Source organism: Cynocephalus volans, chromosome 5 (genome assembly GCF_027409185.1).
Source record: "Cynocephalus volans isolate mCynVol1 chromosome 5, mCynVol1.pri, whole genome shotgun sequence".
In the NCBI taxonomy this organism is placed as follows: Eukaryota; Metazoa; Chordata; class Mammalia; order Dermoptera; family Cynocephalidae; genus Cynocephalus; species Cynocephalus volans.
In genome coordinates this window covers 89,270,428-89,297,137 of record NC_084464.1, presented here as the reverse complement: position 1 = coordinate 89,297,137, position 26,710 = coordinate 89,270,428, and the positions used below count along the sequence as shown (strand labels likewise).

Below are 26,710 nucleotides of genomic sequence, written 5' to 3'. Positions count from 1 at the left end.
ATGGCGGAGAAGCGGAGGGGCTCGCCGTGCAGCATGCTAAGCCTCAAGGCGCACGCCTTCTCCGTGGAGGCGCTGATCGGCGCGGAGAAGCAGCAACAGCTTCAGAAGAAGAGGCGAAAGCTGGGCGCGGAAGAAGCGGCCGGGGCCGCGGACGACGGAGGCTGCAGCCGAGGCAGCGGCGCCGGCGAAAAGGGCTCCTCCGAGGGAGACGAAGGCGCTGCGCACCCGCCGCCGGCTGGGGCGGCGTCCGGACCGGCCCGAAGCTGCGCAGACCTGGAGCGCCGAGCTGCGGGTGAGTTGGCCCCTTCCCGCCTAACTTCTACCCGGTGCGTCCCCTCTCAGGTTCCTCGGGCCCGCACGGTCGCCGCGAACCTAAACTTCTGCGGGTCCGTGGATGTGCCTGCGCACCGTGTCCCTAGGTGGCCGAGGCAACACAGCCACGAGTGCATTGGCCGTGGGTGTCAGGCGCGAGGCTCGCAGCGCAACCTGGTCACCCTCCAGACGGTTAAAACGCCGCTTCCAGCCTCGCCTCGCAGGCTGCAGCCGCCCCCTCGGCAACCCGCGCTCTCAGCCACGCCGTCCGAGGCGCCGGCCGTACAGATCCTTGCTTTCCGCTTTTGCCTCCCTTGGGGTTCCAGCCAATGGGTGCTCTTTTTTTTCCCCTATCTTTTCAAAGCATAGAGGGGTGGGGGGACGGGCGACGGCGGGAGGAAAGCGACGGCATAACCCCCCCAAAACCGGAACGAATGCCCTAAACCGTTTGTACAAACCAGGAAGAGGGCGGCGTATGTGCAAACGTGGTATCCCAGGGGGTAGCTGAGCCGTTCCCCTTCCTTCCCTCTCGATTCCCCTGCCAAGGCCGACGGCCACCACGGGCTTGCTTTTCGCTCTCTTCTCGCCGCTTCTCTGCTTGCCTAGAAGCGTAGGGCGGCCGGAGAGTTTGGCAGGAGTGGGGGTCTAAAGAGTTTTCTAGAAGATGCCTCCCGCGGGACCCCAGGCAAGATGCCTCAGACGCCTGTCGCGAAGGGAAGCCCAGGCGTTGGAACCTGGGGCCGGGGCTCCGGGCGCGTTCGTTGAGTGCGCTTCGGGGCGCAGCTTATGTTGGGGTCCGCACTAGGGACTCTGGACTCGGGAACGCGTCTCAAACTACGTCGGGCGCACGTTTCAGACCCTGGCGGCGGCGCGAAACCTCTTCTTGGGGCCTTGTTCCCGCGGAGGCCCGGCGAGTGGGGTGGACGCGGCCTGGGCGGCCCTCCCGGGCGCGGGGCTTGGGGGCCGGGCAGATCACACCCGAGCGCTGAGCGCCCTTCGGCAGGCAGGAAGCGGGTGTCTATGGCTGGGCCTATTCCTTAGAAGGACCAGTGGCACCAGACTTCCCCTTTTCTCCCAGTCCTTTTTCTCTCTCTAGCCGCCAGTTCGCGGCTCGGTCTTCCCTGCCTGCTTCCCTTCTGGAGTCCTGACCGGTTCCCCCTCTCTGCCCTTTGCCGTCCAGGTGGCTGTGAGGACGCCTTCCTGGCGAGCGCTTCCCCGCTGGCTTCTCCGGGAGGCTCCCCGAAGGGGTCCCCCGCGCCCGCCCTAGCCCGGCCCGGAACCCCGCTGCCCTCGCCGCAGGCCCCGCGGGTGGATTTGCAGGGAGCCGAGCTCTGGAAGCGCTTTCACGAGATCGGCACAGAGATGATCATCACCAAGGCGGGCAGGTAAAGGGCGAGCTGTCGCGGACGCCCCCCATGCCCTCCCCTTCCCCCGGCCTCACCCCACCCCTCGCTTGGTTAGGAAGGAGAAGGGCCTGCACTGTGGCGGAGGGGCCTCTGGTTAGCATTTTCGGAATGAAAGGACAAGGTCCCGGACCGTGGTTCACTTTTGAAGCTGGCTTTGCCTACCTACCACGGAGTGCAGTCGGCGAGGGACACGGCCCGGCCGCCCTCTTGCTGAATGCCGGCGAGAAAGTCACTGTCGCCTACGACGCTGCAGCCGTCGCGGCTGATGTTCCCCATGTAGGGTATTTGTAGATTCGAGGGCATATTTATGTCAGTCCAGGCATTTATTTAGGTTCTAGCTATTAGTTCTGGAACTAGGTAGGGAACAGATTTCTTTTTCCTCCCATTTTCAGTTTTCAAAACGCAGTTTACTCTTTAGCAAACTATGATTTTTCAGATTTGAAACTTCCGGGATGGTTCTTTATCAAAAGATTTCCTGGCGATGTGAGGACGTGACGTGTTGTGCTACTTTGATATTAGGCTAGGATGAAAAGTCGCTGGAATTACTCATGATATGGATGCATATTTAATCATACAGTGCTGCAAGAATAATCACCCAGATTTTTAAAAATCGTCCTGTTTGTAGATCCACAGTTATGTCGTTAATTTTTTTTTCATAAATCCAACATACTAGCCTAAATTTGCTGAGGAATACTAAAAAAACAGTTTTGTAGGAAGTTATATCGGTTTTTCAAAGTGTGGAAATTGCACATTCATCTGTTAGTAAAATAAATGGATTTGCGGCCAGATTATATTAATTTGAATTAGACAAAAAAATATTTGCATTTTAAAGTTTTCAGTTCATTTAGTGCAGTGAAATCTCTTGATAATATGCTTCCTTAAAAGGAACTTTAAAAAGCACACACAACGCTTTCAGGGAGTACACATGGTAAAAACCTGGATAGCATAAAAGTATCCAAACTTATTAGAAATTACAAAAACATATTTTATTGAATCCATATGCTACCTTCTACATTTTCACAGAGATTTTATTAATGATCTAAATTCAGTCTTCAACAACACAAAGCAGCAGTTGTCTTATAAAATAATGTAGTTAAAGACCTTTACTCTTTATCTTACAGGTGCACTGAACTAACACTAAAACAGTCATCTTATTAAACTGTTCTCATGCCTTGTTAGGAATAATGGACTTTCTTTTCTCTGGAAGTGGTCTTTAATGGCATTATTGTTACGGAACAAAATTTGGTAAATAACAGTACTAAAATTTGTGTTATAAGGTTAAATTAGCAAAAATTAGATTAACTGGAAGGATCCTAGACATAAATCATTAGATGAAAGTTAAAAGAAAAAAAAAAAAAAGAACTGCTATTATTTATTTTTGATATACAATAATTTGCTGTTGTATTCCTTGCTGCTATACCCTTTTCAAAGGATAGGTACATTTACTTTAGCATCTCCTTTGTTATACATCTCTGGGAAGCCAAGAGAAATGAGGATTTTCATTTATTTTAATTAGGAAAGTTTTTAGTAAATGTGGTTAAAAAAGAAAGCATTTTCGAGGTATGGTGGGGGAAGGAATGATTTGGTAAATATACATTGTGTTTAGTTTCTGCTTTCAATAAAGAAGTTTTACTATACCTTTCAAATTTAGAGCAACTTTTGCACTTCACCTTTACCATGCTGCAGACAGGAAGTCTTGTCTCAATAAAGAACATATTGTTTGGTTATAGCATGGCACATTGGCTCCTTGTGGTTTTTTTATAACCCTTTTAAAATTTCACATATAATATATTTTATCACTTTTAGAAATTGAAATTTTCTATTTCTATCATTTGATACATTTTATAACTTGTATTATTAAATAAATATGCTTTTTGATTTTGTTAAAAAAATAAAGTGCTTTTTGTAGTTTCATTACTCCAAACAGGGAACACATCTACACAGGGTACAACAAATCACAGTTTAAAACCGCAGTTTTGGTATGTCCTATTTCTGACTCCTTAAATTATATTACAAAACAAATGATATGAATTTGTCCATATTGAAAATAGAAATTCAAGAGGTTTCTTTGCTTATTCATTCTCCATCCTTAATCACAAGCAAAACCAAAACCCAAACCCTCCTTCTCCCCGCCCTTATAAATAGGCGCATGTTTCCAGCAATGAGAGTGAAGATCTCGGGATTAGATCCTCACCAGCAATATTACATTGCCATGGATATTGTGCCAGTGGACAACAAAAGATACAGGTACAGTAATTGGATACAGGATGATAAGAAAATGCTAGGATTTTGCAGGCTAGTGCCTGTTTCATCTGTGGTGACTGTGATCTTTGTTTCCAGAAGTCCAGAATTTCCAGATCCATAATCTAATGCCCATGAATTCCAGCAGCCCACATGGTGCCTTCTTTTGCAGCAAATGTGGAAACTTAATTTTCTGCTTTTAATAGATACATTTCTGTGTCTTCAAGTATCAAGGACTTTTAACAGTTCCCAGTTTAGTGTTGCTAAATTTAATGTGGTTTTATATAGATTCACATTTCAGTTAGAATTTTGAGAGAAAATGTTATGTAAGTTTATAGATGTATAATCTATACATTATATTAATAAAACTTTATATCTTTTTCATGATTTTTTGGATCTTCACATAAATTCCCTTTATCTTGTTACTCTTAAAGTCATAAATGTTTGCAAGCTTTCTCCGTTTAATTTGAGAAAATTATTTAAGGTTTTCTACAAGTAAGAAAAATAAAATACATAATTCATTATGATATTAAAACCTCTCTAAACTAGTAATTAGTTGTTACCTTCCTGTTGGTTTTTGGTTGGTAGTTAGCATAATAGATTTTTAAAAGCCTTTCCAATATTTGGATTTTGAAAGGGAATATAATTAACTAGACATCAACTAAACTTTGAAAAGATACATGTTCTTGTTCTTCACTTTCAAGCCAACCTTTGCTCTTTTTCTTCTGCAAGAAAGCAAATCAGCAATTTTCAGTGACAATGCTTTTTATTTTTCTGAAGAGTTAAAAATGCTAACATTTAAAAAAGGAAGTGTTAAGTGTTTGGAAGATGTCATTTGAAATTTTGGTTGTCTTTGATTCTTTTTTTTTTTTTTCTTTAATAAACAGCATTTAGTAAGTTTTAAAATTAAACAGATTTGGCTTTCATCGCTTAAGAATTTAGGGACTTGCTTTTTTGAAACAGGTTTATGGTGTCAAAAGTACATAGATTTTAATTAGGTAGATGAAATACTACGAAAATTGATAAAAAGGACAGTTTTATTATTTGTGTTTTGTGTATAAGTTCTGTTAATTATTTTGATTAAATAAGTCATTAGGAGGTTTTGCTCAAATTATCTACTGCTTGACAGGAGCTAGGAAGCATTAAAGTTCATTCTTTAAATATACTTGGTTTAAAATTCATATTCTAATTTGGGTTTTTTGAGCTCAGAAATAATTCCTTTCTCCCCTAATTTTGTCTCCCATTTCTCCAAATCTTTTCCATATATTTTGGGTAGTTTATTTTATTTAACTGATTCTAATTTACTCTAAGAGAAAGCAAGGAAATTTCATATATTAGTATTAAGATGCCAGATTTTTAAAAATCATATTGTAAAACATAAATTTCTCTTCACTTACATTGCTTCCCAAGAAGAAATTTGTTTTTAGTATTGTATTTAGAATGTTTTACAAAGAATGTGTAACATGTAGCATTTATTCTCTTAGTGGATGTGGAGTTTTGAACTATTCGATATGCATACTTTTTCAAGGTTTTGATAGAGTATATTATCTTACTTATTTTAGTAGTAACTCAATTCAGAACCACAATATGGTTTTTTCTTGAATTTCTAAAATTTCCATTTTATTTTCCTACTTTTAAAGTGGTATTAGAAAAAAATTTTGTCTTATTTTCTGATGTCAACGAGTGGTATTTGGTCAAGTTAAAAATGATTATCACTTATTAGAATGTAAAATTAGTATTCACAAAATAAGTTCCAAAGTTAGGAACTTACTTATTGAGATTACAGTATGCCGATTAAAGGAAGGTTTTTAAAAAGTTTTCTTAATTTTGTGATTATATATTTTTCCCAAGAAAAGGAATTAATGAATAGAAGGCATATTAAGGTCCAAAGATAATGAAAAATGGGACCCTAGTTGAAACAAAGAGCTTTACCAGAGATGTTATGAAAATATTTCATGCTCTTTTAAAAAGAAATTTGTATACTACACAAGTAGAGTTTTTGAGATTATTTGCAAATTATTGCTTTAAACATATGCCATATTTTAACATACAAATGGAAGGAAAACATCCAAGTATATAATTTTATTTTCCACTCTTTTCTTCATTGATTCGTTAATTTTTAGTTTTTAAATTAGTTTATTTAAAATTAACATTAATGATCGTTTGAATATAGGGTTAAATATTAAGATCTTATTTATTACTTGAAACATTGTTATTTAAATGTATTATTCTTACTAAATCAATATATAAGACATATATAGAAGAGGATGTTTTGTCTCTTAATTAGAAAAGCAATTAATTAAATATGCCATCATTTCCGAAGTTTGATTTATATTTTGATAAACAGCTTTGAAAACTATTAGAATTTTCTTACAGAGAACAAAAAAGAAAAATTATAGATGATGAATAAAGGCCAACGTTTTATGATTATACAAAATTTTAAGATTAAAACTGAATTCATTATCAATTTATTAGAAAAAATAATTCTAAATAATAATAGATAAAACTTTTTTTATCTTATGAAAATAAAAGTTCCTGAAAATTCTATCCCATCAGACTATACATAGCCTGAAATGGAAAGTGATCTTAAAGGAAGTGGGACACTTTAAGATATAACTGTCAAGAATTTTTGAGATTTACTTAAAGGAGAGCTGGACAACTTAGTAGTTTCTTCATGTCAATTGAATATCCAGATGAAAAATGGACAATATCAGGACACAGATGGAATGTCTGTAATGTGAATAAGTGTGATTCATAAGAGTTAAGATACTTGCATTTATGGTAGTGAGAGTGTGCATATTTTTCACTAAGCCCTGAACATACCACTTACTCTTAGTTGTCGGTAGCCCACCGCTGCCTCAGAAGATTTCTGAAAAGTGTTTGAAATCTTATTTTGGTTATAAAGAGGATTATTCTAGACTTAAAAAGGTTGTGCACAGTCTGATTCAACTGAGTTGGAAATTCCAAGAAACAATCCATATACTGAAAGCCTTGTCATTCCCTTCTAGGTATGTTTACCACAGCTCTAAATGGATGGTGGCGGGTAATGCTGACTCCCCCGTGCCACCCCGGGTGTACATTCATCCAGACTCACCTGCCTCGGGGGAGACTTGGATGAGACAAGTGATAAGCTTCGACAAGCTGAAGCTCACCAACAATGAACTGGATGACCAAGGCCACGTGAGTAGATGGCCTCTCTAAATGTACCACCATTGGATGGCACAGACATATCTGTACTGTGCCTGACTGAAGGAAATGGACATTTCTAAGGCCATAGTATTCCTTTCCTGGTTGATTAGCATGTGCACAATCTGTGCAAAATCGAGGTTATATTTGCACTAGATATTATCCCTACTGCCAGAGTATCTTAAGAAGCAGTTAATAGGTTAGAGCTAGATACTGCATTTGTATTGGAATGAAAGAACCTGCCTGGAGTCAGAGAATTTTTAGTTGAAAAATTTGTGTGAAATCCCATAAGGTGCTAATTATTATATTCTGAATATGAATACTTGGGAGTTGGGTTAACAGGGATAATGATTTATTGTGTTCTGCCTTTACCCAGCTCTTTTCTCAGTTGAGGCTCACTGCTTCTCAATAATGGCCCAGGCTTGTGCTGTTTGTGTGTTCCCATCTGCAAGCTCCCAGTTGTTTTGTAATGACATCTAATGTGTCAAAACATGTTGCAACAATAATTCTTTTTATTCTTAAAAGTGCTGAAACATGATATATGTCAAAGTTCAGCTATTCCAATAACAGCCATTTTTAACACCTTATTAATTGTTATGCAGTATTGTTCCTAGGCAAGATTTCAACATTATTGTTTTAGTAAGTAAGTGACTCTGGATATATGCTCATTTCTGTTGAAAGCTAGCATTTCTATTAGGTTTCTATTATTTGGGAGGGTTTTGATTAAGGCAGGATTGAGATGCCTTTTGAATACATCATACATAAAAAGAATACCAACTTGTTAATTCCCAAAGGTGTGACTTAAAGATAGGATATTTATGAGTAAATATTTTAAAACAAAATGCAGACCGGCATAAGCTAGTAATATAATGATGACAGGATATGGTTTGCAAATTGCTAAACAATATCTTAAGCAATTGACCTTAATGAAAACATTTGAGTACAAATTTTATTGTGGTAAAAATGCAGTATTTAGATTTTTAATATGCATCTAGTAAAATCTCACATTGCCACTGCTTTTGTTTATTGATTGAGGCCTTTTATGATTTAAAATGGACAAAGAAAAGTAACATAGTAGATTTTTTTTTCTCAATCCAACTTCATGCCTTATATTTTAGTGCATTATGTATTTTGTTTATCTTCTTTTTCTTCTTTATGTTTATTTTTATAATTTAACACAGTCAAGTTGTAACAATTATTTTTCACTTGACTTCAGTGAAAGAACACTGGTTTGTTTCTTCTGTCTCACTGAAAGAACTGAGTGTGAAATGTTGACAGCCTTGTTTTGGGGGGATAGCAAATTATAGACTAAATGCCATTTAGTGTTACTTGTTTTCAAAACCTTAAATATACTACACTTCTCTGAATTTCATAGTTTAAGAATATATCTGTTAAAGAAGTAATTGGGTCTAAAAATTATGTGCTGTTATAAGGCACAAACTTTAATAATTTACATGAATATAATCATTTTATAGTTCTAATTCTTTCAGTTCAAATTACTGGTTTTATATCTAATATCTAACATATCTAATATTGGATGTAAATCTAGTAATTTATCTACCTGTAGATAGATTTTAACTGTAATTTTACTAGACTTTTTTAAAAACAACATTCTTTAGAAAATAGGATGTGTGTGTGGGGGGGGGGAGAATGTAAAAGAGATTTAAGGAATTGATTCATATGATTGCGAGGGGCTGACAAATCCAAAATCTGCCAGGGCCGGCTGGCAGGCTAGAGACCCAGGGAGGAGCTGATATTGCAGCTCCAGTCTGAAGGTTGTCTGCTATCAGAATTTCTTCTTCCTCTGGAGACCCCAGTCTGTTTTCTCTTCAGGCCTTCTACTGATTGGATGAGGCCCACCACATATGGAGAGTAATTTGTCTTACTCAAAAATTACTGATTTAAATGTTAATCTCATCTAAAAAATACCTTCACAGCAACATCTAGAGTGGGGTTTGACCAAATATCTGGGTACTGTGGCCTAGCCAAGATGACACATAATATCAACTATTACACAGCATTTGCTTAAAACGCAGGCACAAAAATGCAATTTGAAATTCAGTTGCTTCTACCTAAATAATTATAACATTCCACTATTAGGAAAATCAAAAACAGAAACAGGCAGAATCTAGAGAAAATCTAGAGAAGTGTGTCATCTACTGGTGAAATTTTTCTTTTAAGTTTGTGACAGGAAGTACTAGTTTAATAAATGGAGGTAATTAATGTGTGTGAGGAGCAGGGAAAGAGAGAGATGTACCTGTGCAATTTGGAAGCAAGGAAACTGCCTTTGCGAATGGTAAAGATATATGTACCTATCAGTTGATACTCGAGGGGAACATAGGAGGAAAAATGCTCTCTTCCATTATTCGTTTTAAAAACATATTTTTGAAGACTTTGTAAAATGTGGTAAAAGATACAAAACCATAGTCTCTGCCTTTGGTGAGTTTCTGGCCTAGATAGGGAGAGGAGAAAGTATGCACCGATTACCATCCTGCAATCTCATAGAAGTACAGAGGCCACTTTATTCCAGCCAAGAGAGATTGGAAAGTGTTCGTGAAGAAAATATCTGTTGTGTTTGTTTACTCAGTTTGATGACCCCAAATGAGGCTAGATTAGAGGGTAGGAATTTGTTTCTAATTCTATCGTTGATTGTGATTCAGGGTCTAAGAAGAGGGTAGTACCGTTATGGTGGGATTTTCTAATTCAATAGTCCCTTACCTGATGCAGAGAACTCTAGGGATTTACTCCTCTGCCTGCATATGTTTGAGGCACAGGGGTAAATCCTTCTACTGCCCCCTCCCCCACCCCAATTCTTTTTTTGTTGGATTTTTTTTAAAAAAAAATTTATTGAATCAAAATTGATTATACATATTTTTGGGGTTCAACATTGAGATATGTTGATCAAATCAATATTACTAGAAGTAACACTAATCTCTAACTAATAAAGCTGTTTCTAAATTGCTTTCCTACTTTTTTGGTCCCCTCAGTTTCCAGTTTTACTCTGCTAAAGATGTACAGGTGTGCAGCATAGTGACTTGAGAATTCCATTGGGGCCTGGGACTTTTATTATTTAACACTAAGTGATTGCAGGAATCAGATCCTCTCAGGGCTGTGACTGGACCTAGGACCATATGATACATGAGATGTTGTGCCATTGTGGTTTTCCCCAAAGTGACTGTTCAGCTTTCCAACTACCCGGCGTTGTTTAGAGAGGAATATTGGTGAGAATCCAGAGTGGAAATGTCCCACTACTCCACAACTAACCTTTGAATGTTGTGAAAGCTTCATAATCTCTACCTGCTCCACAGGGAATCCATATCCAGCTTTATGCTGGCTTTATACAAAACAAGACTGGCCCTCAGACTAGACATGTGCAGATGGTTAGTATGCTTGGGTAGGGTAATTCCTTCTATTCACGTGCATGTTTCCCTATTCACCTGGAATTTGCTGTCTGAAGGAAAACATTTAGGTGAGCATTCTCTGAAAAATTAGAAGACACTTGGCAGGTAATGGTGTACCTTAAACCTTAGCAGGATTCCTTCTCACAGCCCTGGGGTGTTTTGGAAGGAAACATGGCCAAGCAGCCATAGTTGGGGACCTGGGAAGGGTCCCGTGGGAATTTAGGCTGCTGAGGACAGATCTGCTGCTGATAAAGATGCCTTCATTTTCTTTCCATTTTTCCTTGAGAATCAGGTGGGGAAGCAAGATGTTACAGGGAGGTTACCAAGGTGTCCCTAGTAGAAGCAGTGGCTTAGGGTTTGACACATTTGTGTTCCTGGGCAAGTCACTTCCACTCTCTGACGCTTGGTTTTCTCACGGGTTATACCGAAATTGGAGAACTTTGAGTGAACCCAATGAGCTGATGAATTTGAAAGTACATATTTGTAAGGAGGGCTTTATAAACAGCCTCAGGCATAAAACAGAAATAATGCTACCTTGCTATGGAGACTCGTGATTTAAAGTGAGTCTGTACCTGGTATCACCAAACTGCAGGGAGCCAGGTTTTTGTTATCTGTTCCTCCTTGGTCCTTTGCTTGACTTTCTTCAACATGAGAATTTAGGTCATCTGGAAAATTTCCAGTCAGCAGGGAGTGTTTCCCTACTGAGCTGTTCTGTAAGACTAAACGCAGCTGTCTGTCTGTCAACCTCAGGCACTTTTGACTCATGAAATCAGAAATAAATAATATGCCTCTTTTGACTCAAATCTAGTGTCTTTAAAGTGGAAAACATGTATTACCCCGTACGTGGGAATGAATGCTGTGTTTAAAGATATAGGTCCGTGTGACCGTACTAATAGGTAAGGCCAAAAAAAAAAAAAAAAAAAAAATTCTCCATCTAAACAGAACAGAGAACAAAGAACATGCACATCAGATATAATTATCTGAGTTTCGGTGATGGACATTATCATTGTGGTCTCCTTGTTTATAATACCAGCGGTTCTCCTGGTTCTACTTGTCTATTAAATAAGCAAAATGTTATTGACCACTCATCATTATAAGTTTGATAGTTCATTAAAAAGCAAATAATGCTATCTTATAAAGAACTGAGGCTTGTTTAGCACCTCCTAAAAATTTCCAGACCTCCTAAAAATTTCCAGGAATGCCCTAAATTTCTATAGATAATATTTAAAATGTATTAGTTTGCTTGAATAATCTTCAGATTAGTATTGGCAGTTGCTTCCTAATGTAAAAAACATAGGCATACATCAGCCATTTCTGTACCTTACCCCAATGTACCCTACCTGAGGTCATTTTTTGAAATATAGTAAGGATATAAACAAATAAATATGATTAAAATATATATAAATCTATGGAGAAATCTGCTTGAGAGAATAGTCTTCATAAAACAAGAAACTACTTTTCATTGACTAGTAAACAGAAACCCAAATAAATTTTGTTTCCTTCATTCCAATCTTCTGAAATTGGGTATGCACTTATTTTTGTTTGTTTAATGTAAAGTAGCTTTTCTTCAATTTTTCTTCTGCTCTGGAATTTGTTTCTAATAGATATGCTAACTCCCCCTGGGGGTTTATAAATGCTACTATTCTGTTCCTTGTTATTTGCTTACCACTAGCATTTTTTTTTTTCCTTTTTGTCTTTTTCGTGACCGGCACTCAGCTGGTGAGTGCACTGGCCATTCCTATATAGGATCCGAACCCGTGGCGGGAGCGTCGCTGCGCTCCCAGCGCCGCACTCTCCCGAGTGCGCCACGGGCTCGGCCCAACAATTATTATTATATAATTGGCCATTTGCTATTTTATGTTCATATTTAAAAGAGTATGTTAAGGTAAGAACTTATTATAATAATAAATACTTTGGAAGAAGGACTGGGACAGTTATATCACAGAGACAGGTAGTGAATGAAACACCAGTTGGGGCTTACTTAATTGCCCCTACAAGCTGAGAACTATCTTGCGTTTCCCTTGTTGGGCCTGGCCCAGTGATGATGCCTGTACACACGATATAAATTCATAACGAACACATATAACTGTGGTGTTGGGAAGATGAGCCATGGGCCAAGGAACTGAATCTCCAGGCCAGCCCTGAGGATTCAGAAGTCTCTTGCTTCTTCATCTATAAATTGGGGTATTAATGTCAGTTTTTTCAGACTTAAATATCTTAAATGTAATGTCACCCAGAACCCTGCACATCAGACAGGGAAGAGGAGCACCTGTAGTTGGAGGGCAGGGAGCAGACCTCAGGCCCCCCCCCTCCACACTGCCTTGCCTTCTCTCCTTCTCCAACATAGCTCTGGGGAAAACAAAAAAAAAAAGCACCTACTGTGTCCAGATATCTGCAAGAGACCTGTCAACCTGGGCTTCCAGGGATATAAACTTAGATTTCAGTGATATCTTTTTAAATGAGAATTAGTGAACATTTTACTCAGGAGTATATTTTAATATACTGAGGAAATGAGAGTAAAACCTTTCCATATTCATTGAAAATCTGTTTAAAATATGCTAATCATCAGAATTATTAGAATTAAATCTTGCTTCTGTGTTCTTCAAACCATTTACCTGACTCACAGCTACACATACAAATTTTATGTTATAACCTACACACATACAGATACCAGAAAATGTTTTGCCAAACAGTTCTTATCCTTACTGTAAGCAGCTCACCCTATTTTCTACTTTATTTTATTTATTTAGAAAATTTCTGGTTGCAACCCTTTAAGTTGATTTCATGAACCCCTAATGGGTCATTGAAATTCAACCATTGTCTTAGACCTGGAAGGAGAATTTTCTGTAGGTTGCAGATTTGTGTATCCCCAGCTGGTGGTGAGGGCTGTTGTACACTCTTGTTTCTTTCTCATGTTCATGCTGCCTCCTCAACAAGTGTGTATGGTTGGTATGATCATTAGATTTTCTACCCAGGCATTTCTTCCACTGAGGGAAAAAAAACTTTAGGGTTAAAAAAAAAAAACAACCAAAAAACCCTGACCACGGTGCTGGTTACTACCAGAGACTAAAGGTATCCTCTTGTGGCAACAGACATACTCCACACGTGTAGGATTATTTGTGGACTATTTGTGTTTGGGCTGACCAAAGATTCTGAATTTGGCTTGTTAGATTCCCCACATCCTGTAAAACACAAGGAAAATTCATAACACCCCAAAATCTGAATTCAAATCTTACGACTCAGGAAAGATATAGGTTTGTAAACTAAAACTCATTAATGAATACCTGAATATGGAATACTAGGAACAAATACAGAATTTCATTGGATGAAGCTATTTCTTTACCCTATCCCCTCAACTTTGAAAGCATAGAACAGATAAACAAGAAGAAAAAATTCACCCACAATACCATCATCCAGAGGTTACCACTGTTCACATCCTTGTATAGGCCTTTTTAACCCTATTTTTATGTAGTTGTGATGTTTATAAACAACTTGGGTTCTGTTTTATCATTTAAGATTTAAAAAGAAATATTTCATCATGTGGTTAAAATTTTCCTAAACAGCATTAGTAACAGCCAAATAATACTGTGTCCCATTGTGTGGATTTTCATTTACCTAACTAATCTACTCATGTTGGGCATGTAAGTGGTTTATAGTTTTTCCACTGTTATAAACAATGTGATGCACATCTTTGTACATGAAAAGCTTTTCTGAATTTGGAATATTTCCTTAGGAAAAATTCTCAGACGTGGAACCATTGGGTAGAAAGTAGTTGGACTATGTTATCAGATCCCCAGCCAAGCCTGAGAGGGTCAGCTTTTCCATTTGCTGGAGACTGAGTTTTGGAAGTCTTGTTGGGTTGGACATACAGACACTGGGATCTCCCAACAAATCAGAAACTTTGCAAGCCACACACAAAGCAGATGCTGGAGTGTCCTTCAGATTCTCTTTGCCCTTTAATGGACCTAATTTAGTCACTGATGGAAGAAAAATTTGCTCTGAAAAAAACCTTGTATGCAGACACTTATTTTTAGGGGATTGGTGTGGGGCAATTTAAATAATCATTTCAATTTCATTTTTAGTTTTATTGGTTTGGACTCTGTGTTCCATTCAGCTCATTATAAATAAAATGCTTATTAATGTATTTCTGTATTTTCAACAACAGAAAATTTGATATTAAGTTCACATGGTTGTACAGAGTTTCACTAAAATAGTTTTATTTTGTATTTTTATGTGCATTTTACAAATAACTTCCTAGTCCTCCCTCTCCAATTTGATATGTTTTATTAAATTGGTACTTCTGCATCTTTGGAAATATTAATTTCCAACAGAGATTTATTTTAGACATTAAATATTTAGTCATGGTGTCAAGATTGGTCCTGATAAATTTGGTTTTTCTTTCCTTGATATAGATTATTCTTCATTCCATGCACAAATACCAACCTCGAGTGCATGTCATCCGTAAAGACTGTGGAGATGATCTTTCTCCCATCAAGGCTGTTCCATCTGGGGAAGGAGTAAAGGCATTCTGCTTTCCGGAAACTGTCTTCACAACTGTCACGGCTTATCAGAATCAGCAGGTATTGTTCTCAGAATTGGTATCTTTTTAGATTTTCAATTTCAGGTGTAAATAGGAATCTAGCTATTGTTTTCACGGTATCTAAAATTATGAATTATCATAAAGCATTTGCCATTTGTGACACCCAAGGTGTGTGTGTGTGTTTATGTATGAATATATGTATATGTATAGACGTACATATATATGTATGTCTATATGTATATACACATACAGTAATAACAATTATTTTTCCATGATTCCTCAAGTTAAGGCAACTCTAGTGAGGACTTCTTTAGATAAGAACATGTCTTCTGACTTACAGTATAGGTCTACTTTCTATTTTGAGATATTGAATCATGATGTGATATTTAAAATTAGAAAGCTTATTTACTGCCTAGGAACTAGACATGTAAAATATGAAAAGTGAATTGTATCTTAGAGCGTGGGATTTGGTAGTTCACTTTATTTTAAAACTACAGCCCATGAATTATGAGAAATATTTCAGAAGCATTTATCGTATATAGTTATTTTGATATGTGTGCAAGAATGGCTTTTTCTTTCAAGATATGCTTTAATTGTGATAGAAGGTGATGTACACACTTATAGTCTGAGAGATTAATAATTGTGGAATAATCATTTCATAAAGTTAGAAATAATTTAAGAAATGAAATATTTCTTTTCTGTATGGATAAACATATATATTTCCTAAAGTCTCTGTCTACATGTTTCACGTAGGTAGAGAATGGAATTGGAGGCAAATATTTAATATGTGCGATTCTAGCCAGTTTTCATAAGAAATATTTATGTAAGTGAGGTTGATGTGGTCTGTGGTAGAATTTTTTTTTTTTTATTTCAGTGGTCAGCAGAATTGGTTGAGGTCTTCACCTCTCTTTACATTTATATAAATCTCAGTTAAAAATTTAAGGCTTCATAATCTCTCTGTTGTGGTTTCTGTTGTTGTAAAGCTTCTTAGGAGCTTTGGATCCCATCCCATGTTTTCTCCTTTAAGGCTGCGAGCCTCAACAGCTCTCAACTGGGTGGAGACACCAGTCCCACAACCGAAGTTCTCCTGTCCTCTCACATGCACATTGCCACTCTTTAACCTTTAGCACGTCTAGAGATAATTAAGAAGCTATTCTTAAAATACATTAGGAGCAGAAAATGATGTTTTTAGGGAAAAATTAATGCATAAGGAAAAGATAGCAGAGGTATTTAGTACCCTTTTATTAACCGCAGTTCACCTTCTCTCTTTCTGTACACAAATTAAATGTGCTCTGTGTTTTTTCTCCCGGCCTCTGTGGTACAGTAAGTGTGATGCAGTGGGCTTTTGGCACATGTGTGTTGGTGACTAATACCAATTAGCAAACATTGACAAGATGATTAAGAAGGTGGAAAAATTAGAAGCAAAACTGATGATGATAAAATGCATTCATGTTCACTTTTTTAATTTCACAGCTACTATTTTTAGAACTTACAGAAAATCGGTAAGCAGAATAGACTAGTGGTTAACAGCATAGGCTCCACAGCCTGGGGTCCTAGCCCATTTCTCCTGGCCAGTAACTATATGATCTTAGGAAAGTTACTTAAGCCTTAGTTTAAACAGAAACATAAAATTGGGATAATAGCTATGCATAAGTTGCTTTGATAATTAAATTATAATTATCAAATATAAATAAAAATATAAATCAAATATAAATAAAATAATTATAATAGTTGTGATCTATTTCTGTTTATACATGACACATTATATAAATCTATTCTGTATTTTAAAATGATATTTTAAATGAACATTTAAATTATTTAATACTATTTAAACATTATTGAAAGGAATAGAGAATTGAGCTGTAATAATCTGTAAAGAATTCCTTCAGTGACAGGATGGCAGACATAGTGAATTAATTAGCAAACCCTTTCATTATATCATTTATAATGTAATTGTATCCACATACTAAGACAGCATCCCATGGAGCACTGTTTTAAGTGTTGCACAGTGATCAGAGGATGGCTGATAGCATGCACAGGCAATATAGGGAACTGCAGATGACTTTCCGAAGATGCCTTTCTTTGCCCTAGTGTTATCCAACAGTTTTCATCCTTAGCTGCAATGGTAAAATCAGATGTTCAATTACTTTGTAGATTTCATTAAGATAAGGAATTTAGCAAGCAAAGCATGATGTGCCTCTTAGAAAATAGGCTGTAAATTCCTCTGGGCAAAGTGGAGATTTGGTAAGAAACAGATGGGATGTTACTTATTAGTGTCTAGTTCAAGATGGCGAAACTAAAACAACAAAAAAATTTTAGTAGAGATGATTAGACCATTTGTAAAAATTTCTCCCCCCAAATCTTGGGGTCTTAGTGGGCAAGAAGCTGATCATGAGTCAGCAAATTAGAACTCTAATTAAAATTAAAACATCATCTGTAGGAACCATGTTACTATCTATGTGTATCCCATAACATTGTGTTGTAGACCTTAAATATAACACAATAAAATTTATAAAAAAAATAAAATTAAGACATCATTTATTCCTACTACATGTATAAGAAGACTTAACACCATTAGAACCTTCAAGTAGTGGTTTCTTCTGGACAGACATTTACTATAGTGCTCTGACAAGGTTAGGACTCTACAGATAAAAGACAAAAAGAATAAAACTCAGATGAGAGTTACAAAGAAGATTAAAGGAGAGATGAATAAAAATAGGGAGGCAGAAAATTAAAGGAATGTGTATATTACCTAATTCCGAAGAAGAGAAGGCTGATTAGGAGCTTAACAACATTCAAGCATGTAAATGGCTAGGTGAAGGTTAGGCAGTAGTTTTTCCCCATCTTATTGGTCTATTTCAAGAGAAACAGGATTAAACCATGTCACAGAGTTAAAGGGAAGAAGTTCAGAGAGGATAGTCACACATAGGGCAGGTTATCAACGGACAATTCAGCATCTCAGTTCTTCAGGAACATTTAAAGCAAAACAAACTTTCACCTATTTATGGAGAATGAAAAGGAGTGGGGAAGTGTCTTTTTCATAGCAGGTAAATGTTATAGATGATTTCCAAAATTTTCTTTTAGCTTTACTGATAGGTTATTAAAATACCTGGGGAATGTGAGAGGGGAACACAAAAGAATCCTCTCACAGTTAATTTTTGAATCATTTATAGTTCTGCATTGCATATAAAATTGGATGTAATTTTTTTTCTACTCTACAGATTACTCGCCTGAAGATAGATAGAAATCCATTTGCCAAAGGCTTCCGAGACTCTGGGCGTAACAGGTAGGTCTTGGTGAAGAACATTCTGGTTGTGATAAATATATTTGATTTTTTATTGAGAGTTTTCCATTAAAAAGTAAATGGTTAAATTTACTGACATGGTATTGAAATCATTTCTGATGAGGATTTAAATTTGTTAATACTATTGTGCCTCGGGGGTAACTTATTTTTGGAGTGTAATGGTGTGGCCTGCCCTGGGGTGAATTTTCATACGTGATGCTGAGATGAAGATGCAAGCTCTTGGTGTATGTTGCATGTTGTTTCTGAAGGGGCCTTGAAGAAGCCTGCCCTTACAGGCTCAGGGGCCTCAATATTCCAAGTAAATATCTTCTGGTTTAGAATTTCCTTAGCAGTGACACAACTATTGATTCTGTCTGTGGAGTATGATAGGGTCCCTTGTTAACTAAGATTTCCAGCTGGAATATGAAACTACTCCCTATTGCCAAAGAGCTGATGTTCTTTAGTTTCCAAATTTGTCTTGGCTCTGCTGACAGCCACACAGTTGTTTATTTTTTCTGTGTTGTGTTTTACAGTGTTTGTACTAAGTGAGAGAGCTACAATAATGAATTCCATTTTGTAACTTTTATCAAAAAGCAGATCACCTAGTCTGTTTGCCAAGAGTTTTTGAATGTATTGATATGATTTGAATACAGTTCAGTGTAGCATTTTCTAAAATAACTGTTAGTAGTAACAGAGAGTAATAATAGACTAAAATTCCCCAAGTGACTTTTCTGAATAATGCTTTGACTGAAATGTTTTTAAAAGCATCTTGCCGGCAGAGACTTTATGTTATCTTTATATGCAAGAGGCATCATTTAAACACCATGCAGTGTGAGGACTGAGATGCAACTAAAATGTACTGAGAGTACAGTAGCCTTCAACTTAGAGCAGGTGAATCAACAAGGCAGGGCTTCTGTCTGAAATTCTTCACTCCATAGGAAGGTTTGCAGATATTCCTAATACATAAAAGTTGTCCACTGTATTGAAATTATTTTATGTCTTTTTAGATGTCTGTTTCAATGTGGAGAAAAAAAATTGCTTGGCTTTTGTTATATTAGTTCCTGGTTAACCTTGCTTTTCAGAGGAGTTTCTGAAAATTGAATGCAAACTGAACCATAATTTAGTAACCTCAGATAGTCACTCACTGAATTTCAAAGGGAACCTTTGGGGTGACTCCTTTTCTACCTTGACAAATGCTTTGATGGAATCTTTTTGTGATTTTAGATATAGGAGAATAGTATTTATCAATTTAAGAGTCTTATGTTACTTTCAGTTCATTTTTTTTTTTTTTTAAAGTAGAAAAGGAGTGTATTAAAGCTCACTGAAACTCCAGGAGGGGCAACCCTTAGACTTGGAGAATATACAACCAGGAACTATGTCCAAGTTATTGATTGCTCTCATAAAGACCTTACTGCTAACGACAGAGGGGGTCACACTACTTATACTTCATCAGTTCATTTTTGAAGCAATAAATTAAAAAATGTTTTCCAAGTATATTTTTGATAGATAATAATAGTGAATGAACCTCCTATAAGAAGTGAGATGATAGATACATATGACCCATTTCCAGGAAAAATTCTAGGTATGTCTGCATAATGACAAGATATTTGGTTAAATTTTATCAGTGAAAAAAAATCAGTGGCATTGGTGGCATAAACTACTAAGCCTGTTGTTTGGTGTGGTGACATCAAAGTGCTGGGTTCAATATGGATTTTTCCTTCTTTGGCTGTTTCAGGAGTATGTAGGCAAGACATCCATGGTGCTTGCTATTATCTGTCCCTGACTCTAAAACTTTTAAAGTTTTAATGGATATACAGAAAATAATGAAATTAATGGATTATGTTTTAACACTCTTAAAATTTTGTTGAAATTAAAATTTTTATTTTGCTCCAAGTGTTTAAACAATATCTTAGTACAGGTAAAGCACGTTGAGCCTATTTATAGCTTTCTTGCTAGTGAAATAAAGTTTTAACTTTTTTTCTCACAGAAAGTACTTATCTTGCTTATCATAGATAAGCTCTTCACTGCTTACTTTGGAATGCCAAATATCTATAAATCAGTATTCCCCATGTAAAAGATCTGATTTTAACATTTTCCATTAACAAATGCAAAATGCACTTACATAGAAAAGAGAGAATTTGTCAGCTTTAAACATTTCTAACTTATTTATTAGTTTCTTTTAGAAAAAATGAGCCTAAGTTATGTGTAAGACTTGGTAGAGGCACAGTGGTTTTGGGGGCATAGTGAGGGCATGTGATATTTTTTCATATATTAATAGAGAAGAAAGCTCATGAAACAAAGTTCAATATATTCTTTTTATTACCCCCGCTTATGTTGTATTGTTATTTTTGCTTTTTAAAACAAATTCTATTTTTATTTTCCCCCTTTATGAAATAAGCAAATTGAGCAAGACAAGAAAAAAACACAGACTTCTGATTGTTTAAACTTTATAAAACAATTTGCTTTCATTAAAAATTATCCTTTCCTGGGTATTAATGGCTCCACAGCCTATTTTATAGGAATCAGTAGCTTCAGCCCTTAAAAGCTTTCCTGCAAGACATTTGGTACGTGAGAGAGAATTTATGTGCTGAGAATAGTTTCATTCTTCAGTTAGGCCTTAGGTTTGACCCTATAAAATTTTTTACTCAGGAAGGTACAAAAATTTCTTCTCTTTAAATACTTCAGGAAAAACATAACCATTTTACTAAATAAACGTGGCCATTTGATAGCATAAATTAGGGTGGTGATAAAATGTGGAAATTGTTCAGAGGCATCTTGTATAAATTATCGCCTTGGCTACATTCCTGCAGGAGGTGCCTTTTATCTTTTCTTTAACTAGACGGGAAAAGTCTCCATTACTGAAGAAAATGAAGGCTTTTTTTAAAAGTCCAGATTCAGCTAATAAATATTTTATAACCGTTTCCTGCAAAAAATCTGAAATCCTTTCTGGAACTTGCAGTGTGAAACAACAGCCTCAGGAAAAATATCAATAGCTCCAGATCAGATCACTTGTAGATATGCCACCTTCAGAGTATGTCTTTAAATGGTTAGATTTATGTATTTGTGATGATCAATAACTTCTCCCCAAGAATCTGGATTATGGATTTGTATTTGAGGTGTAATAAAAGTTTATACTGCTAAAGCAAAGAATGCAGTGATGTACATCGCTATAGTTAATAATTTTCCCAGGCCAGTAGATGCCCATTAATTATTTTAGTAAACTCCCGTCAAGACTGCTCTATAACCACATTGATATCTTCAATATTTAAAACTACCATTACCAAAACTCATCTATGTGGTAATAAAAAGCAATCTTATATAAAGCTGTGTTCTAACATTCTTTTGCATTAAAAAAAATCTTATTTTTAGAAAGTCATAAAAATTTGTTATTGTTATAAACTAAATATAGGGTAATCAGCTAAACAGCACCCAGCACCCATTAGTCCAGTATTAAATACAACCCACAGGGGACTGGCCAGGCCTGCCAAACTGCCCAGAAATCGATACTTAAATGTACAGAAAATATTGTTAAGTAGCATGTTCTTGGATTTGGCTTGTTGTTTGGCCACAGATAAGAAGTCTGAGTTGAAAAAAATCACTTAGAATGAAACCACTTTAGAGCTAGGAGGGGTTTCAGAACTTTTGTAGTCTAATCCTCACTCAGAAACTGAAGTTCAGGGAGGTTAAGGTTAAGAAATCAACTTAAGACCACACAATAAGTTTTAGTGAGTTGCAGCCCCAGCCCAGTTCCCCTAACCCCAATCTAATGTCCTTACCACTAAGTGATCCTCTCTCTGTGGCACATTGACTATACTGGAAGCCATATTCTGTTCTTCCTTCAGGTGCCCTCTGTTCCCTGCTCTCCTTTGGCAGCCCACCAACACCTGTGTGGGGCTGGGGATGTCTCTTTGGCATGCTCCCAGGGCAGCACCCCCCTGGGCCTGCCAGTGAAGAGATGTCAGGCCCACGTGTGGACTCAGGAGAGGCTGTGTTCCTGCATGCAAGCTGTGCGTGCACACACACCACCCATCTTGTCACTGAGATGGTGTAATTATGGTCTTCATAGAATGAGGACAGAAATCCATGAATTAATGGAGACCATACCCTGAACACTTAAAGGAAGCAAATTCTGTATGTGAAACCTTGGAACAGAAGGACAAGTAATGTGAGAGAGTTTTATCTGCACAAATCACCGCTGGAGATAGAGAGTTTTCAATATGTTTTGTGGGTGGCATGACTCTTTGGGGGTGGTTCATGACTTGGGGGTACAGGGAATCCAGAGGAAGCAGCATCTTGAGTTGAAGCTACTAAAGACATCTGACAATCACAAGAGATGTCTGACTATTATTTGACACCCCAGGAAGCAAGCATTTCCTACAGTAGAGCTATAGGTTTCATGAAAAGCATAATGTGATCTATACGACAAACTGCTTAGGGCTGAGGTGGTTGAGGGAAGGGCTGAGGTCTCAGGCGTGGCTTTCTTAGAATGGCTAGTTGAGTGGAAGGCCTCATTCGCAGAACCAAGAGGACTTAGTTACCTCATATAAACAGGGAAAAACTATGAATCGCTCAGGGTAGGAGGTGATTTATATATGAATTTAGAGCAGTTGCCCTTGTTTTAGTAAATAGTCCATAAGCAACTTATCCTGTCTCTTTAAGTATTCATTCATTATGTGTATGTCCAGATTTTAATTTGTGGTGTTAGATGTTAATACTAACTTCATGTTCCTGATAGCCTTGTGGTATCACCTTCCGGCTATCCCCTCGCACACTGCGGTGAGAGGCCAGGGCTGCCTCCTCCTGGTCCTCCTGTTGCTGGAGGGAGAGCCCAGCCTGGCTGTACAGGGTGTGGTGGAGATTGTGCTCTTGAGAGAGAAGTAGGTTTTCTCTGGATAAGTGCTCCTCTGAGCTGGCTGCCGTGGCGCTGAATCATGAGCAGAAATGCCTCTTAGAGGCGGTTTTACAGGGGCATGCTTTTGTGACAACACCTTCCTCTCCAGAAGTAATGTGACAGGGAGAGAGAATGCATTCCAGATCAGAGCAGAGCCTTGTACTCACAGCAGCCAGGATGGACTCTAATCACCTCACCTTAGCCCAAGGGCACAGCTTTTCATCCCCTCAGGTTGACTTAGTTGTCCTAGGACATTAACAGCCATCTTGGGTGGTTTCCATTCTCTCCTGCTCCAAGTGACAGGATGGTAGCCCATCTCTAAACATTTCTTTCTGCTTGTGGCAAGCTCCTAACCTGCCAGTGTGGGGGGTACTGTCAATACCGGTGCTGTTTTCCCAGATGCTTACTACTGGTGAAAGCTCTAGGTGCTCCTAACTAGACTTCTTTTGTCCACCCCCATCCTGACCCTTCCGTCTAGAATGGGTTTGGAAGCCCTGGTGGAGTCGTATGCATTCTGGCGACCTTCACTACGGACTCTCACCTTTGAAGATATCCCTGGAATTCCCAAGCAAGGTAACTCACAAAGTCTCCAGAGTCATATACACAGCCAGTTACTGCCTAGAAGCTCAGACAGTAAAAAATGCTCAAGTTATTATTTACACTTAGAATGACACCCTCATCACCAACATCCTCTCACTGTAGAATCCATCTGTTTTCTGTATGGTATGAGGATGGACCAGGAAAAATGGCTGTGGTGGTCATGGGTTAAATCTTGGATGTTTTAGACTGTTTATATATTTCATGACCTTTACCTCCCCTTAAATCTTTTACTAAAAGTAGAGGTGGACTGGTGGGCTCTTGTGCCAGGTGCACTTCACAAGAAATAGCCGATACTGTCTTACCTTTCTTTCCAGCTTCTTTTCCTTCAGCAGAATTGCCTCTGGCTGGAGCTCTCCTGGTTGGTTTATGATGAGAAGGTCGGGCATACTTGGCAGACCTCCCTGGGCTCATCTGTGGATATTTCCCACAAGCCCAGGGCACATTTCTCCTCGGGGGGAGCCACACGGAAAGGGGTGGTGCCTCCTCTCTGGTCTGCTCAGTAGGCAGGACTCTCAGCTCACTCCTGTAGTCAGGCCTTTTACCAGGATCCTGCCCAGCTTCCAGTGAGAATTTCACTTGCTGGGTTTTAGATAACTATCATTTGGTTGGATTGGGCTTTTAGAATATTTTGAGATGCTATGTAAAATACCGTTGCTAGAGCAATAAAGGTTTTACAACCTGTCTAGCCTTTGGAATTCTCCTCTCCCCTTTAGTTCTGTCACTTTTGCAAACATCAATCTGCCAGCAAATCCAGAGAGGGGGAGTAGGCCACCATCACTGTTATTGAGTAGACGCAGGGTTAGCCACCCTCTCTGAGTTTCACAGGATTGTTTATTTGCTAGACCTCTGCTCTTGTGTCAGCATGTGATTCACTACCTGTTTTCCGATTGGAAATGAAATTTTTGAAGTGCTAGATTATTGCCTTATTGCAATAGCCAAGACCTGCATGCTATGTTCATTGAACACAGGCTTTCAGTGAGAAGCCGCAGGTATGGTGAGACAGGGTGAGCCTTGGACCAGTTTAGCTCTTTCCTTGGAGTTATTTCTTTTTCCTTGCAAGAAAATGTATTGATCTGGAACATGCTTTGCTGAAAGAAAGGGTAAAAGGTGGGCAGAATAGAGGTGATGGTTACACTAACGGAACAAGATGTAGAGCAGGATGACATTTATATTTTATGAAATTGCTGGTAAATTCAGTATTTATAATATCTATTACAGCAAATAAGAAAACTTTGAGAAAGCTAATTGAGGGAGGAAATGTGAGAATTCTAAGTGATAGAGTCCTATTATATTTTGCAATAAAAAGTACATCATTCCCTGGAGAGTATTTGCCTTAAAAATATAGAAAGGACCTATGTTTAAATTATTTCAGTCTGAATCCAGTTATACATTCCTTTTCATCTTTGTAGCTTCTTTGCCATTTGTAACAAGCCATGTCCGCTCATATTTGCAAAATTGAAAGGAAAAAATGGCTGTGGAGTCATTCTTTACATTTCAACTTCTTTTGTAGGCAATGCAAGTTCCTCCGCCTTACTCCAAGGTTCTGGGAATGGCGTTCCTGCCACCCACCCTCACCTTTTGTCTGGCTCCTCTTGCTCTTCTCCTGCCTTCCACCTGGGGCCCAACACCAGTCAGCTGTGTAGTCTGGCCCCGGCTGACTACTCTGCCTGTGCCCGTTCAGGCCTCACCCTCAACCGATACAGCACATCCTTGGCTGAGACATACAACAGGCTCACCAACCAGACCAGCGAAACCTTCGCCCCACCGAGGACTCCCTCCTATGTGGGCGTGAGCGGCAGCACCTCTGTGAACATGTCCATGGGCGGCACTGATGGGGACACCTTCAGCTGCCCACAGACCAACTTGTCCATGCAGATTTCTGGGATGTCCCCTCAGCTCCAGTATATCATGCCTTCACCCTCCAGCAACGCCTTTGCTACTAACCAGACCCATCAGGGTTCCTATAACACTTTCAGGTTACACAGTCCCTGTGCCTTGTATGGATATAACTTCTCTACATCCCCCAAACTGGCTGCCAGTCCTGAGAAAATTGTTTCTTCCCAAGGAAGTTTCTTGGGGTCCTCACCAAGTGGGACCATGACCGATCGGCAGATGTTGCCCCCTGTGGAAGGAGTGCACCTGCTTAGCAGTGGGGGGCAGCAGAGTTTCTTTGACTCTAGGACCCTAGGAAGCTTAACTCTGTCATCATCTCAAGTGTCAGCACATATGGTCTGATAAAGCCTTTAAGTTAAACTACAGTTGAATCTGTGTAATGTATTTTCTTTCTCCTTTTTCTTTTTCTGTTTTTAAAAGCAATATGGAAAGAAAAACTATCTGTAGCTTGTAAAATGTACATATAATAGAATATGAAGGCTCACTGAGTTTTTTGACTTTCTCATGATGAGATTGTAATTATCTATGGTATATATGTATACTGTACATAAAAAGCATGTGAAATATTGCAGCCTCTATTCTTCCCCCCAGTTTGTCTAGTTGCACAGAATATTGGCATACATATAGTATGTTTAACCAAAGTTCTCAGACTCTTTTAAAAACAAAATGGTAAACTTAAAACTTGGCAATGATACTAACCAGATGAAGACTTATAACTTAATTTATCAGAAAACTGCCCTAAACAGTTTCATTCTTGAGTGTTGATAACCAGCAATTACCAGCATATACAGTCTTGTAATTTCTGTTATTCTTGGACACAGTGTGAGAACCTAAAATGCAAAAGCCAGTTGAAGTCTTACTATTAGCTCTGAGGTATTTGTAATCATGAAGGATTAACTTTTGCATTCCTTTTTGCTCTTATTTACCACAGATATTATATGACCTTGGTCCTGTAAA

General features: G+C 38.3%; 1 protein-coding gene across 1 annotated transcript; it reads left to right on the top strand.

The window, feature by feature from the left end:
* Nucleotides 1-26,095, top strand: TBX18 (T-box transcription factor 18). Its single transcript, XM_063098023.1, has 8 exons — nt 1-292; nt 1,493-1,697; nt 3,864-3,965; nt 6,968-7,139; nt 14,959-15,126; nt 18,308-18,372; nt 23,739-23,833; nt 25,371-26,095. Exons 1-8 carry the CDS (start codon nt 1-3, stop codon nt 26,093-26,095), a joined length of 1,824 nt encoding a protein of 607 aa, XP_062954093.1.
* The last annotated feature ends 615 nt before the right edge of the window (nt 26,096-26,710 follow it).

Excerpts from the sequence above, each read along its gene's own strand:
- TBX18 (XM_063098023.1), top strand. The coding sequence starts at position 1 with ATGGCGGAGAAGCGGAGGGGCTCGCCGTGCAGCATGCTAAGCCTCAAG. Across the intron at positions 1,698-3,863 it reads ATCATCACCAAGGCGGGCAG|GCGCATGTTTCCAGCAATGA; the intron begins GTAAAGGGCGAG and ends CCTTATAAATAG. Across the intron at positions 23,834-25,370 it reads CCCTGGAATTCCCAAGCAAG|GCAATGCAAGTTCCTCCGCC; the intron begins GTAACTCACAAA and ends CTTCTTTTGTAG.